Consider the following 15,684-nt stretch of genomic DNA (forward strand, 5'->3'; position numbering starts at 1 on the left):
ACAACGATTTCTTAAAGAACATAAAAAATGAAATTAAAAAAAAAAACACTAACGAACCTCAGAATTATTGTTCACAACGTTTGATTAAACTGTGCCATTTCTGTGGCCTTTTATCTGCCGAGTATTGAACTTCCGGTTTGTTGGCTGTCATGGTTCTTGTGCGCTGCGACGTTGCTTGGCTGTGAAAGTTATTATATCATCTCACATTCTGAAAATATTATATGTGTGTGGGTGCGCGCGTGCGTGCGTGCGTGTGCGCGTGTGTGAGTTTAAATACCTAAAAACAGATAATTAAAGTTATATTAAATTTTATTAATCGTCTTACTTTAAATTGTATATTGGTTTCCTCCTTAGCTTATTTTGACAATGTTATCAATTAAGACTATAAAATTACTTTGTTTTAAGTACACTTTTAAAAAGTAAAAATAACATACTTTTCTGTATTTCATCGGGTAAAATGTATCCGATCGTAAAATAATTCCAGATTTTTGAAAAAAAAAATGCATTTACTTTTAGAACACTTGCATACATTCCACTGCAGTTTGGAACAAACAAACGACGAGGCAGCTTTGAAAATTGAAACAAAAAATATTACGCTGATCACGTGATCTTCAAATACCATAAGCTATCGCGTCAGAAGATACACGAGACTTAGTAGACAATGCTACGTTTTACGACGGTGGTGGCTGGACATTCGTACATTCATTGCATATTATTTAGAAAACAAGGATGTGTATTTAGGATAAGAATAAATGAAATATATAGATAAAATTAGTTTTTATTTACAAAAACAGCAAATATATTTTTAAACAATTTATTTTTAAAAAATTAGACATTTTATGTTAAGAAACAAGGAAACAATATTAATGTAATGTAATGTAATAATTCCAGTCATTTAAAGTAAAAAAAAATATTTCTTACACCATGACAAGTTTCCATCTTTAACTGAAAGCAAAAGCTCTCGTTATGCCGTCAGTCCGCCAAGCTGAAGATTTAAATTGCATCTCCTCTGTAGAAGCACAGATTACATAAAAATATTTATAAAAAATGTACGCCTCCTTTAATATTAAAACGAGACATTTAAATGCAAACATTTCACGGTCTTAATCTTTTAAGAATGGCCTTTGGGGTTGCTGAAAAATACGACTAATATTTACTTACTTTCTGTGCCATCACTCTCTGTGTATCTCTTAAATAGACGTGAGAAAATTGTTTTACTTTCCACTTGACGCCATATTTGTTTTGAAAAGAGATAAGAACAGCCAACCAAAAATCCCTGAAATGAACTGAGAAACACAGATATGAAACGTATAATTGTAATCCCTGTCAATGTGTGGAGGAGAGCGAAAATCCAATTGATTCCCATTATGAAACAAAGTTTCAAATAAATCAGAAACATTCCTTTGTTTTTTTTTGACAACATACGATCGGAAAACTTTTCTGTCCGATAGATGGCGCGTATGGTGAGTATGTAAAACACAACGTTACACAAAATGAGCAGAAACAACGGCACTGCAAAGAAAATCAAAAGACCCCATTTATTTGTTATCCAACAGAGAGGCGGTCCATATTTTGGAGACATCCACGAAGGAAATACGTCAACTGGTGTAAACTGTACAAAAATGCTGACGGACACAATAAGAAGTGGAGATATCCAACAGTAGATCAAATAATATTTATAGCAGTGTTTGCCTCGTCCTCTAATCGTGCTTTTCGAAAAGGTATTCCAGGCATCAAACGAAAGTGCGTTCATCCAGAAAAACGATACCAAATAAATATAATGCATACAGACGGCAACCACAATGCAGATGACATTGAGATGTTTTATTGCAAACAACAAATTAGCGATAAACATGGATGCCACGAGATTCATTGACATCTTACCTGGAACATTGCGAAGCGAGCGGAAAGCAGCATAGACACAGAATGTTATAAACAGTGCCAAAATCGACAGTGATAAACCAATCACTGTTATATAATGTTCAATTTCATCCAACTGATCAGTTTCTGTAGAAGCATTTTTCGTAATGTAGTCTTTTGAACAAATATAAACCTTATTGTCTATATAATATAAAAGGGATTCATTAATTATTAGGTTCGTCTTATTTAAACGGATATAATTTTCAAAACTGATATATTCGTTTTTATGTAAACGAATAAGTTTACAGTCAGGACAAAAAACCGTTGGATCTTCAATTGTTATATTGCTCTCATTGCAAAAACGTGGAGTGTATATTCGTCTGCAGGTGTCCGTGTACGGATCTAGTATTGATGCATTATCACATTTTTTTATTGTGAATTCTTTCATCACATAAAAATTGTAGAGCGTCGAGATTCTCTTTTTTATTGCAGGGGCTAAACACACCATTGACATCGGGTGAACATTGTTACAAATGCCACAATTTTTATTTCTGTATATTACAGAATGCGATGAGATCGGTTGTAATGGACCCTGCGTACATAGAGACATCTCGGAATCGCTTATGTTAGTAGGGCATGTATCGACAATAGGTTGACAATCACGTAGAGTGGTGTTCATGGGCAGACCAAAAGAAGAGTTGCAGTAATTCTTTAGTCGGGAGAACGAATGATCATGTTCAATCTTTGGCTTTTCATAATACGTTAGTATCGGCTCATCAATACACGCCAGAATCAGACGCCAGAATCTATACTCCTTAATTCCATGACAAATGGCGCAATATAAATTGTAAAACTTTACAGATCGAGAGTTATTTGGTCGATTGGGAAAAACACCTGACACCGGCACATGCATCAATTTGTCCGTCTCATTTGGTTGTTCACAATTCTTTCGAACATAATTATCAGGATACTCGTCCGGACAACCAACCACCGTGTAAATGTTGGTCTCGGCAGTTTTGTCATAACGACACGTGTAGGAATTCTTTTGCAATGGCTTGCTTATTTGTTGCTCCACAGCAACTCTTTCCACCTTATTGATTATTCGATTTTCACCACGGATATTTTTTTCACTTAAATTCCTGGTGGTATTCTGCAAAATTATTTTGTTTTCACAACAATCGTTAAATAAGAAACAAACGTCATCGCAATAGCACCATCCATTCAAGTTAATGGGACAAGACCAGACGTCTCTGCAATTGATTTTCAGCATTTCTGTTGTAAGCCAATCATAGTCTGTGAGATTACTGACTTTCGTCAAATTACCTTGACCTTTCGTGTTATTTGCAAAAAATACATTGGAAATTAAAAAGAGCGAAATTACACGTCTCCACCATTGATTTATATTTTTCGGAATCATTTGCATCTAGTCTTGTCCGGGTTAATTTTAATTGGTCAACTTCTTCGCTGAAATTATAAAAAAAATAACCACATTTAATTAGAAATAAATGAACAATATTAAAATAAGACATAATAATAGCTTTGCGTTTAAAAATTATATTTATTATGTGCTATAAATAAAGATTGCATTCAGCAGAATCATTCAACAAGTGCGTTAAGCGTGTCTGATTATTAATTTATGTATGTAATTTCATTTGACCGTATATTGGAGGTTTCAAGTAAGAAATAAATGAACAAATTCTGCCTCGATGCATAAGTCCATCATCAAACATGTTATTGTTCTTTATTTATACATGCAATTCATTTTCTTGTGTCTAATCATTCAAGCATGTGTAATTGTTGCATAGGCATTTTTTTTAAGATATTGAAAATTATTAGTCTTTAATATTTTGAAACTGATCTATGAAATAACGAAATACAAAACACAATTTAGTGTGTAAAGAGATATATCCAAGTTCCATACTGTCATTAAAAACATACAACAGACTTGACCTCTCCGTCTCAAAGTATTGTACAAGTAGATTTCATTATAGAAAAATGAATAAAAATCAAAATAAAAATTGAAATAAAAAGTGTAATGGACTCAACATGGAAATGCAAATAATTGATTTGCGGTAAATATTGATTTATTTAAATCCCATGATCATATATTGTGGATTGAGTCCAAGAAAAATAAAATCATTTATTAAGTTATTATAGATTTTTTATTCAAATTATTTGATTTTTTAAGAGAGTATAAAAGAATGAAATAAGGCATTATATAGAACATTGAAGCCACGAATGGAACTAGAATGGAGAGTATAGGAATTATCAAAAATATGTGTTACCCAGAGAAAAGTTACTAAAACTAATAAACGTTATAAAATATATAAAACAAAAACAGTTTAGAATACTTAGGTTTAACTACTTAGATGATTTAATTGAAATTTGAAAATGTTAAACAGTCTTTTAACATTTTCTCTTGTATTTGATATTTATTTGAAAATAAATTAATAAATGCATTTACCATAAAACTAGATTATCTTTTAACAATTTGATTATTTTTTAAAAGAAATGCACAATAATTCTATAAATAGCATCAGTATAGATATGTTTTAACAATGAGTTGAATGGGTAGAAGGAAATGCGGTATATAAAAAAATGAATACAAAACGACACATTTGTGTAAGTCATGAGATTCAAACATAAGTTGATGGGTGTATTTTATAAGCCGTAATTTGGCTTTTAATAACAGCTTAGATAGAACTACTGGAGTAATTAAAGAATATTTAATTTTGTTTCAATATTTTTAAGGGCTGTATTGGTAGAGAACAGAAGATACTAGAAGTTCTAGAAAAGGCCACCGGTCGTTATAAACACGCAGAGGACTTGAAAGGTAGGAAGGCTTGCTATCACTCAGACTCCAGGGAAAGTAAGTAAGAATAATGATATAAATAATAATAATTGTAAGAGAACTAGGAACTGTCATGAAAAAACTGGAAAAAAATAAGAGAAAGTGGAATCAAGAGAAAAACTGAAACACTGCAGCGGATGGTAATAATGAAATCAGCTGAAATCTTAAGGAAAATATTCGAATATAGAAACTAACCCACATAAATTGCAAATGCTAATTAGTCACATGGAAACTGCAGAAGTAAAAGGAATAGGTAGAAGGAACATCATATGATCCCACCTCACCAAAAAAATAAAATTGCAAGAAAACATAAACTGTCAGACGTCCTAAAAAGCGGTGTCACAAAACAGATGTGAATGGTCAAGGTGGGTGCAAAGACTGAGGAGAGAAAGCACTAACCAGATCTCCACTGGAGATGTGTTAAGAATACTGGGAACTTGGGAAGACTTATGGCCATCAAAATATCAGCGAAAACCGATAGTCGTTACTATCAAGAACTCAATACAATTGGCTATTTCAATAACACAACATTATTTCCATAGAGGTGGAGTATAATTGGAAGTCTGTAGAGACTTGTAACGACGACCTCACCTGTTCTCATCCTATCAGTGAGTAATCTCTGATGATTGTCTGTGAGGAATTACAAAAGCATTATGTCTATCTCTCTAACTCTTTATATCTCCCTCCTCTCTCTCTCTCTCTCGCTCTCTTTCTCTCTATGTATGCATATATATATACATATATATATATATATATATATATATATATATATATATATATATATATAGTGACATTGTCTCTGTGTGTGCATTTCTCTATCAAGCTACTCTGTCAATTTTCAGTCTACAGACTCTAGATTTGACATAAGGAGTATTGACATTTAGGAAGATCTTTTTAATCGGTTTCCTGCCAGAAATTTGACTGTCAAGGGGTCAAAGTTCAACGATTAGACCTTTGAAAACTCTGGCAAACTCTCCCACCAATTTTAGGTCCAAACATTTGAAATCTTAGATGTATGTTACGTGGACATAGATCAAACTTCTTAATTTGATTTGTACTCAAAACATAAATGTTAAGGGGTAACAATTGGGGTCAAAGTTAAAAAAAAATTAACTCTACCAAATTACTCCGCCAATTTTTTTACTAAACATTTGAAATTTTACATAAAGTGTATTCAGACATAGGGCAAGCAATCAGTTTTTGGCCAAATATTTGGCTGCCAAAGGAGTAAAAATTCATAAGATTTAACCGTTGCGGTCTCTAGCAAACTATTCAGCCAATTTTGGGTTTAAATATTTGAAATTTTACATAAAGGGCATTAAAACATGCAGCAAGCTTTTTAATCAGTTTTGGGGCGAATATTTGATGTTAAAGTTGAAAAGGTTTGCAGACTCTACCAAAGTCCTCTGCCAATTTGGGGTCCAAACATTTGGAATTTTAGATGTATGTTACCAGGACAAGAGTCAAAATTTTTAACACACACACACACACGCACACACACACACACACACACACACACATATATATATATATTTATAGATAGATAGATATAGATATAGATATATAGATATATATACACACACATAAGGTCATGAAAAGAGAGCTGATCTGCTAGTGTATATATATATATATATATATATATATATATATATATATATATATATATATATATATATATATGTGAGCAAACAGTTAATAAAATATGTTAAAAAACATTTTGAAATGAGTTAAAAACATATTTAATCTGAAAAGGAAACACTAGATAAATGGATAGTCCTTATTCCGCGGAGTTTCGAAGAAATACTTTCCTTCTCATCATAGAGTAGGAATTAGCAAAATGCGGGATTGGATTTTGCATGCAGAAGTATTTGATAAAACAACAAGTAAGTCAAAGATCTTACTTGAAAACAAAAAAAAAGTGAAGCAGAGGGAATATGGTAAAGAAAAATGTGATTACACACGAATGGATAGTCTGGTGGAAGATAAAAAATCCAGTGACGGTAAAATCCCAATGTAAAACTTCAAAAAAGTTAAAAGAATTTCCATTTGTACAAGTAAAATCCAAGGAGATCCCGTAAATGGAAGAAGATGGTCCATAATAATCCAAAGGCAGAAATCCATGGAATAATTCACAAAAATGTGTACAAGGGAAAAAAAGAAAAGATTCCAATAATATTAATAAAAGAAAAATAAGATGTGCTTTTCACTCTACTTCCGAGACATAAATATAAATAAGAAAGATCTGGGAAGAGAAAGAAGAGAAAAAAATGATGATAAAGTTAAATATAAAATATAAAATAAAGGGAAACAAAAGTCAAAATGACCCAGACAGGAAATGTTAAAGGCGCGAAAAAATATATAGGGCAAAATAATATAGGTCAACTTAAATGTACAAATCATCACTAAAAAATGTCAGCAAGAGTTATTAAACGACACTAAAAGGAAAATAAAAATAAATAAATAAGTAATAAATATATAGAAAATAAAGAATAAATAAATAAAAAAAATAAAATATAATATAATAAAAAATAAAATATAAAATAAAATAAAATAAGATAAGAATATAAATAAAAAAAAATAAAAATTTTATAAGGGGAGAGGATAGCCGGTATCTGCAAATTCAGGGAAAACAAAAAGTAAGTAAATGCATATAGTAAAATGAAAGTGTGGGTAGATTGATATTTTAGATAGATAGGAAAGTTTAAAGAATAAAACAAAAAATGCAGATAAAAAAATGCAGATAAAAAAATGCAGATAAAAAACCGGCCATGCAAAGAAGAGATAAAGAATTGAAATAAAGGATTATTAAATTAGAAAGTATTAAGAAGTATGTAGAAAAACGATAAAGTTAAAAAAAAATCTTTATATCTATATAAAGTTTTTTTCTCTTCTTTCTCTTCCCAGATCTTTCTTATTTATATTTATGTCTCGGAAGTAGAGTGAAAAGCACATCTTATTTTTCTTTTATTAATATTATTGGAATCCTTTCTTTTTTTTCCCCTTGTACACATTTTTGTGAATTATTCCATGGATTTCTGCCTTTGGATTATTATGGACCATCTTCTTCCATTTACAGGATCTCCTTGGATTTTACTTGTACAAATGGAAATTCTTTTAACTTTTTTGAAGTTTTACATTGGGATTTTACCGTCACTGGATTTTTTATCTTCCACCAGACTATCCATTCGTGTGTAATTACCTTTTTCTTTACCATATTCCCTCTGCTTCACTTTTTTTTGTTTTCAAGTAAGATCTTTGACTTATTTGTTGTTTCATCAAATACTTCTGCATGTAAAATCCAATCCCGCATTTTACTAATTCCTACTCTCTGATGAGAAGGAAAGTATTTCTTCGAAACTCCGCGGAGTAAGGACTATCCATTTATTTAGTATTTCCTTTTCAGATTAAATATGTTTTTAACTCATTTCAAAATGTTTTTAACATATTTTATTAACTGTTTGCTCATATTATAAGCTCTATTTCCTATTTGGTTTTATCGAGCTTTTTTATCTGACTGAGATAATTTTATAAATATTATTTTTTTAATATTTATAATTTACTTTAATTTTACCATCTTGGATCATTTTGGTAAATTCAATTGTAATTTTCATTTTATACATACATATATATATATATATATATATATATATATATATATATATATATATATATATATATATATATATATATGACTTTCTTAACCGACATACGCACACACACACACACACACACACACACATATATATATATATATATATATATATATATATATATATACACACACACACATATAAGGTCATGAAAAGAGAAAAGTATATAGGACCCGAGTAAAGCTGAGCTGATCTGCTAGTATATATATATATATATATATATATATATATATATATATATATATATATATATATATATATATATATATATACTGAAGTACGGTCAGAAAGTCGAACATAGATATAGAAATAGAAACTCACCACTTTGTTAACGTTCTGCTGTAATAGATGTTGACTCAGAGAAATACATTCCTTCAGTGGACTAACACGAAAAGAAGGGGAGTGGTGGAAATTTGTAACGGGACTCTGACGATTTAAAGCACTGCATTTAACTACATAGAAAGAACAACGCACGGAAACATAAATATTTAATAATTCCCTCTTTCTTTTATTTCCGCCACTTAACACATCTTGTAAATGTGACTACTCATGCGTATGCGTGTGTGTGCGCAAACATTCTTTCTCCATATGCACGTTCTCCTTAACTTTCTAATATATATGTGTGTGTGTGTGTGTGTGTGTGTGTGTGTGTGTGTGTGTGTGTGTGTGTGTGTGTGTGTGTGTGTGTGTATGTGTGTGTGTGTGTGTATGTGTGTGTGTGTGTGATAAACTTTGATATTGGCGACATAAAATATTTTGAAGGAAAATGTATTTGTGGCGAATTTGTGTTAAATAAATTAATAATTTATAGAAATCATGAGTATTTTAAGGTTTGTTATTATTAGTTGTGAGTAAAGTAATAAGTAGTAAAAGTCCTGTTTATTGATATCAGGACGATTAAAATTTTACTTATTTACAATAATTACAGAACTTAAAATGTTTATGATTTCGACTAAACGTTGAATATTAATATTCTTTTTGTTGAGTGCAAAAATGTCACAACTAAAAAGGTAAACTAAACATAATAAAGTAATCTCGATTTTCTGCAATTCAACAATTATAAGAAAAATAACCAAATTATAAGAAAAATAACCAAATTATAAGAAAAATAACCAAATTATAAGAAAATAATCGAATAAATGTAATTTTTTTTTGCACTCAACACCAACAGAATTTTCTGCAGCGTGTTTTACGAAAATATTTCAACATTTTCAATTGTTACAAAAGATTTACACTTATTCCAAGGGGTCTACTCATTAAATATTGTTCAATTCAGTCTTGATATGTTTTCTCGGTGTATTTTTCTGAAATTATATTAGTAGCAAATAAAACACATTTTTCAATTATAAAGTGCAATAATCACATTTTAAGTGCAATACTCGAAATCGAGGTTTTGTCTATTTCTGGTTTGGCTAGAGATTGACTGGACGTATTCGACTTATCACTACGTTTTGACATGCATGTCACGACTCTATCACGTTTACAATCAGATGTGTATTGATGGATGGTGACTATCGTTGACAGATATTCAGGCGTAGTGATTTTAACCATCTCAGCATGGCATCCATTTTTACTAGTTGAAGAATTTGTATAGGAAATATTTATAGAACATACAATGTAAGTTGTATTTATTTTACAAAACCTATAAACTTTTTGCTTTGGCAATCCAATCTACTGCGATTTTTCTGGGTAATTTAATGTGGATTCTTGACTTAATCATTATCTTCATAATTTTCAATCATTTTATGAATCATGTTTCTCATGCCCATTTTACGTAGATTTTATAAAACTTCTCTTTAAGAAATAAAATCTACGCAAATGTATCTGTTTTATTTTACAGCATTATGAGATACGATTTTAATTTTTCTGAATTATAAAATAAGTTATGGTGTAATTTGTATTAACGTTTGTTAGTTGCAAAATTATTCACTTTGAAAAAAGGAAAACAACGGTGATGATTTGTACAAAAAAATATGCTCTTCTTTCCTTTATTCTGGACTTAATTGTTTGAATATATCGTCAATTTTCATCAGTTAGAATGTATTTACTATTTATTTCCGGCGTAATGCGTAAACTTCTTCTCCATTATGTGACTCTCAACCGAGATTCTTGACAAATTCATACGCTTTGTTTATTTCAGACGTAAAATATTTTACCATCAATTTATTTTTAGGCTACCAGATATACAGTTTCATTTGTTTACAATAGATATTAAACCATTTAGTTCTTTAAAACTTGTATATCATAATACTAGTTATAATAGTTTCCTCCTACACACTTACGCTTCCATTATATGCAACAATGAGGTGGATTATCATAGTAACTAATGAGATTTAAGGATATAGAAGATTTTTATTATACATGCAAAATGGATCACAGTCGACATGTTGAATTCTGGTGTATGAAGGTTTGTAAGTAGATTTTTTTCATATATCCAATATTAATATATTTATTTACTTATTAAAATAGAAAAGTTCTTTTTCAGATTTACAAGATTTTTTATGTAATTCTTCTACTGTTTTAGTAAATACAACAATGTCATTATTTGACTAAAACAGGTGGTAAAAAGATTTTTTAAGGGCGTTTATATATTCAAACATTTCTTTGTTATTTTCCCCTTAAGTGTTTTTATTTCCTTTCTTTTCAAATATTTTATTTGCATTGTCGTGTAATCATACCAAGTCTGGGAAATTACGTGTCATAGTGTAATCACGCTTAAAATTAATTTTAAAAATTAGGCTGAAACATAAAAAGCTAACTTTATTGCCAAATCTAAATAAACTAGCAGGGCTACCCAGCGTTGCTAGGGACCATATATCAAAATGAGAAAAAATAAGTCACTTTCGAACATACCTATTATACTTAGGATAGAGAGGATGAGTGCAGGGTCCCTTTCCATGCGCGACATGGCACTACAAACATTATACAACTGTTGATGGAGCAACGGCTCTAGGCGCTACCAAAGACTAAGGGCTTCTGTACTACCAGTCGGAAACAGCAGCCAGGAACTGTCAATCCGGTATTCTTAACCCATCAGACGAAGGTCAACCCAATCTAATTGCACTGACATTATGGCACTCAAGCACTCCCAAGTGCCCAGTTTAGAAGGATGGGATGTGTCGAGAGCGGGTAAAACGGCGTTCATTGCTCTAGTCAGGAAACAAGATTGACCACTGAATGTTTCCATCGAATCCCTGTGATAGTACCTCTGCGCCTGGCTAATAGGCAAAAAAGGAGTATGGAAGCCGGGCGATAGACAGTGCCTATCTACTCCTTAAGCAGTTTATGTTTGCAAACTGGTAATTTGTTTGAGTCACCAGCTCTAGGAAGATAGTTATCCAAGACTGCAGAGTTTTACTTCTCCTAGACGGATGACCTGGGAAGATCTACGGGTCACTCAGCACCGAGAGGGTTTGCTCCGCGCCTGGGTCCTAATCCAGGTATTTCTGCGACCCTGCGTGGGTAGTTAATGTTATTGGGTTAGTTTGTAAAGGTTATGTACCTACTGAAAAATTACACTACTGAAAATGATTAAGGGGCATTGAATAGGATAACGCGTTAGAGTATGGCTTGATATTAAGAATTAAACTAAAAATGTGTTACCCAAACTCTGAATATTTTAGATGGCAGGAGGATTAAGATGTATATTCAATGTAGATACGAGTGACGTCGTTTTTTATATAAAGTACAATATAGTACATGTATAATTGGAAGTAAATTATAAGCTATGGTGTATTTCGTATGTATGATTAAGTAAATAGATATATGTGTAGATTTCCAGTAGATGCGAATGTATGGAAGTTGTAGGTATTAAGTATGTTTCCACTTCTAATGAAGAAAGATAACTTCAGCTTTCGTTTAAGAATAAGGAAGTTGTATTTTGCATTACAGAGTATCGGTTCAGTTTTTGTATTAATCATTGCAAAACTGGGCTTTCCTGAGGCCTCAATCCTAGTAGATGAAAGGTCAGCTGATGGTCTACTTGTGTTGCATGCCTGGTATTTTGCATAACCACTTGTTCAGCACCCCTTACCCAAACTGAATCTCTTTAAAAAATGACAGTACAAATAAAAAAAAAATTACGCTTAAACCAAGCTTAAACTCAAACAAAACCAACTTGCCTCCTCCCTTGAAGCTTGCATTTACGAACATCCATGGGCTTAGAACTAATTTAGATGTTGTTGAAGCATTTCTCCTTACAAACACCCCGGATATCTTAGCACTAAGTGAGACTAACCTACACTCCTCCATCCCCTCTAACTACTTTAACATACCTGGATATCTCCCCCTCTGCTGTAAGGACTCTGACAGAAATATACACGGGCTTGGAGACTATATTCGAAACACCTTCCCTTTGACTAGAGAAACAAAACTAGACTCGGACAATCAAGCCTTTATGTGCTTTAGACTTAACATGCAACATAACATTAGCTACTTTTATTTTCTCTACCGCGCTCCCTCGACCTAGGACTGCACTCTAATAAACAAAGTCTCTGACAGCATAGATACAGCACTCTCCCTCGACACTAGCGCACAAGTGCATGTATTTGGTGACTTCAATGTCCACTACAGCAACTGGCTTGGAGTCTCTACTTACACAGACGCAGCTGGTACCACAACACATAGCTTCTCTATATCTCATTCCCTATCAGAGATGGTTACATTTCCAACCCGTTTCCCAGACCAGCAAGAACAACACGCATTATCTTTTAGATCTGTTTCTGGCCACAATTCCCGATGATTGTGTAACGAATGCCCACAGCCCACTTTGGAACGGTGAGCATACAGTGATAATGGTTGAAATCGCCCTACACTCTAGAGCCAAAACTGAAGAGCCAGTACTCAAAACAACGAGATATTATAAAAAGGCTGACTGGAAAGCCATCAGAGATCTTATCAGAGATGCCCCATGGGGAAATATTTTTCTCTTCCTGCCGAACAGTGCGCAAATTAGACCACTGAATGGTTCAAAACAGCAATTGAAGCACGTTCCCACGCAGAAATTTTATAGCAACTCCCACTTTCCCCAATAGTTTACTTCTACTTGTGCAGCTGCCATTGCGCAAAAGCAGCATGCGTACCGCAGATTTAACCGACATAAGTCCAGTTCAAACAGACAGAAGTATATAGAAGCCAGAAGTAACTGTAAGAAAAAATTGCGACAGCTAAGAGAGCATTTACTGAAACCACCAAAAAACGCAGCGAAGCACAGAAATTAAGAACCCGTGATTTCTTGAAAATTTATAACAGTGTAGTAAATAATGGCCAATCAACAATTCCCCCACTATCCAACAATCATGAGGTTGTTTTCTCGGCAACCGATAAGGCTAACATGCTTTCCAGTCTGTTTGCCTCCAACTCCACATTGGACCCTGCTAACCATCCACTCCCTGATTTTCCTTTGTAGACAGACTAGACGATCTGAAGATCACCCCTTCTCAGGTGCATGCTATCATAAAAAACCTTGACACTTCAAAAGCATGTGGACCTGATCTCATCCCGGTTGTGCTATTAAAAAGTGCTCCGCCGAAGTAGCTCCAGTTCTCTCCAAACTTTACAACAAATGCCTTAATGAATCTTGTTTTCTTGACTGCTGGAAAATTGCTTCTGTGCTACCAGTTTTCAAGAATTCTGACGAAAGAACTGACCCAGTAAATTATCGCCCCATTTGTCTTTTCCCACTTTTCGCCAAAATATTTGAATCTATAATTAACCAAGCTCTAGTCCATCACTTTACAGATGCTAAACTTCTGACCGACTAAACAATGTGGATTTAGGCAAGCTCGTTCAACAGCAGACATCCTAACTGTAATCTCTGAACGTATATACCATTCACTGGACATAGCAGCAAGGGAGTAGAGCGGTATCTCTAGATATATCTAAGGCTTTTGACAGGGCATGGCATGAAGGTCTTCTCAGGAAAATCAGATTATCCGGTATCACTGGAAGAATACTTAACGTAATTAAATCCTTCTTAGATAAGAGAAAAATCTAGCTTGTCCTCGACGCTCGTACATCTAAACAATATGATATAAATGCGGGAGTGCCTCAGGGGTCTATCCTTGGACCTCTATTATTCATAATATTCATAAATGACCTCCCTGACAACATTGCCTCTGAGATGGGTATATATGCTGATGACACCACGCTCTATAACAGAAACGACAGGAAAACAAATGAACACATATCAAAAGAAATGGCAGAAACACTAGAGGACGACCTCCAATCTGTAGTGGAATGAGGACAAAAATGGATGGTCACATTCAATGCTGCCAAGACTAAGTTTGTTTCCTTTAATAATTACAAGAAACCTTCTCTACCACCTATAGCAATGGCCAAAGACTCTTCATCTGAAAGTTCCACTTTTAAACTCCTCGGTCTAACGTTCACAGGAAACATGAGTTGGAACAATTACATTGAGAGCATTGCCAGGACCGCTGCGAAGAAGGTAGGTTCCTTCTACTGTGCTAGAAAGCTACTAACGCCCGAAAGTATCCTGTACCACTATGAAGCCATCATTCGTCCATGTATGGAGTATTGATGTCACATTTGGGTTGGTGCATCTGCTACTAGTCTCTCGCTCCTAGACAAGATTCAAAAGAGAGTTGCCAACCTGATAGGTCCTGAACTGGCATCTAAGCTTCAGCCTTTATCCCATCGACGAAATGTTGCATCCCTCTGCCTGTTCTACAAGTACTTTAACGGTAAATGCTCCGACGAACTGCAAGCACTTGTGCCTCATCGATGTAAATACCCCCGACAAGCAGCTAAATCCCACCCCTTTACAGTAGAGATCCCTAGAAGAAAGCCTTTTAGTCCAGTAGTTTCTTCCCCAGAACTGCTTTGGAATTCCCTTCCGGATCCCTGCGTCCCTACTGTACTGACATGCAGAAGTTCAAGTGTAACGTGAACCGACATCTTGCTGGCCGACTCCTTACATAGTACCCTTGTAGCTTATGTCCCTGATAGTAACCCCCTACATCAAAGTGGCAATGTGCCTTGTTTGGAGTGAAAATGTAATTTTTTTAAAAGATAGAGGAATTTTTATGTCTATGTATCATTTTCTATCTCGAGCAAAAGAATACTTTACCTATCCTAGGACGGGTATTACACATGTATGAAATAAGTGTACCTTCCCTAGGATAAGTAATTTACAGCACATATATGAAAGACTTTTACCTTAGGACGAGTAATGTATAACACATATTAAAAATAAGTTTACCTACCCTCAGATAGGTAATATAAATACACATATGAAACAATTTAGCATATTCTCGACAAGTATTGTACAACATATATGAAATAATTTCTCTTCCCACCAAA

The 15,684-nt window shown here is 33.3% G+C and overlaps 1 protein-coding gene across 2 annotated transcripts in view; it reads right to left on the minus strand.

Moving 5' to 3' along the window:
* Positions 1-760: 760 nt before the first annotated feature.
* LOC145293799 (uncharacterized) overlaps positions 761-15,684 on the minus strand; it is a 73,479-nt gene continuing 58,555 nt past the window's right edge. The window contains exons 1-2 of one of the 2 annotated variants that reach the window (XM_080140368.1): positions 8,683-8,870; positions 761-3,324 (exon numbers count right to left, since the gene is read on the minus strand). In XM_080140368.1, the coding sequence (XP_079996494.1) occupies positions 1,154-3,283 (2,130 nt within the window). In that variant the 5' untranslated portion in view covers positions 3,284-3,324; positions 8,683-8,870 and the 3' untranslated portion in view covers positions 761-1,153. Of the gene's footprint in view, positions 3,325-8,682; positions 8,871-15,684 lie in introns of those variants that run through there. The other variant, XM_080140369.1, reaches the window with a different exon arrangement.

This window comes from Euprymna scolopes, chromosome 15 (genome assembly GCF_053919585.1).
Source record: "Euprymna scolopes isolate OS-2025 chromosome 15, ASM5391958v1, whole genome shotgun sequence".
Lineage (NCBI taxonomy): Eukaryota > Metazoa > Mollusca > Cephalopoda > Sepiida > Sepiolidae > Euprymna > Euprymna scolopes.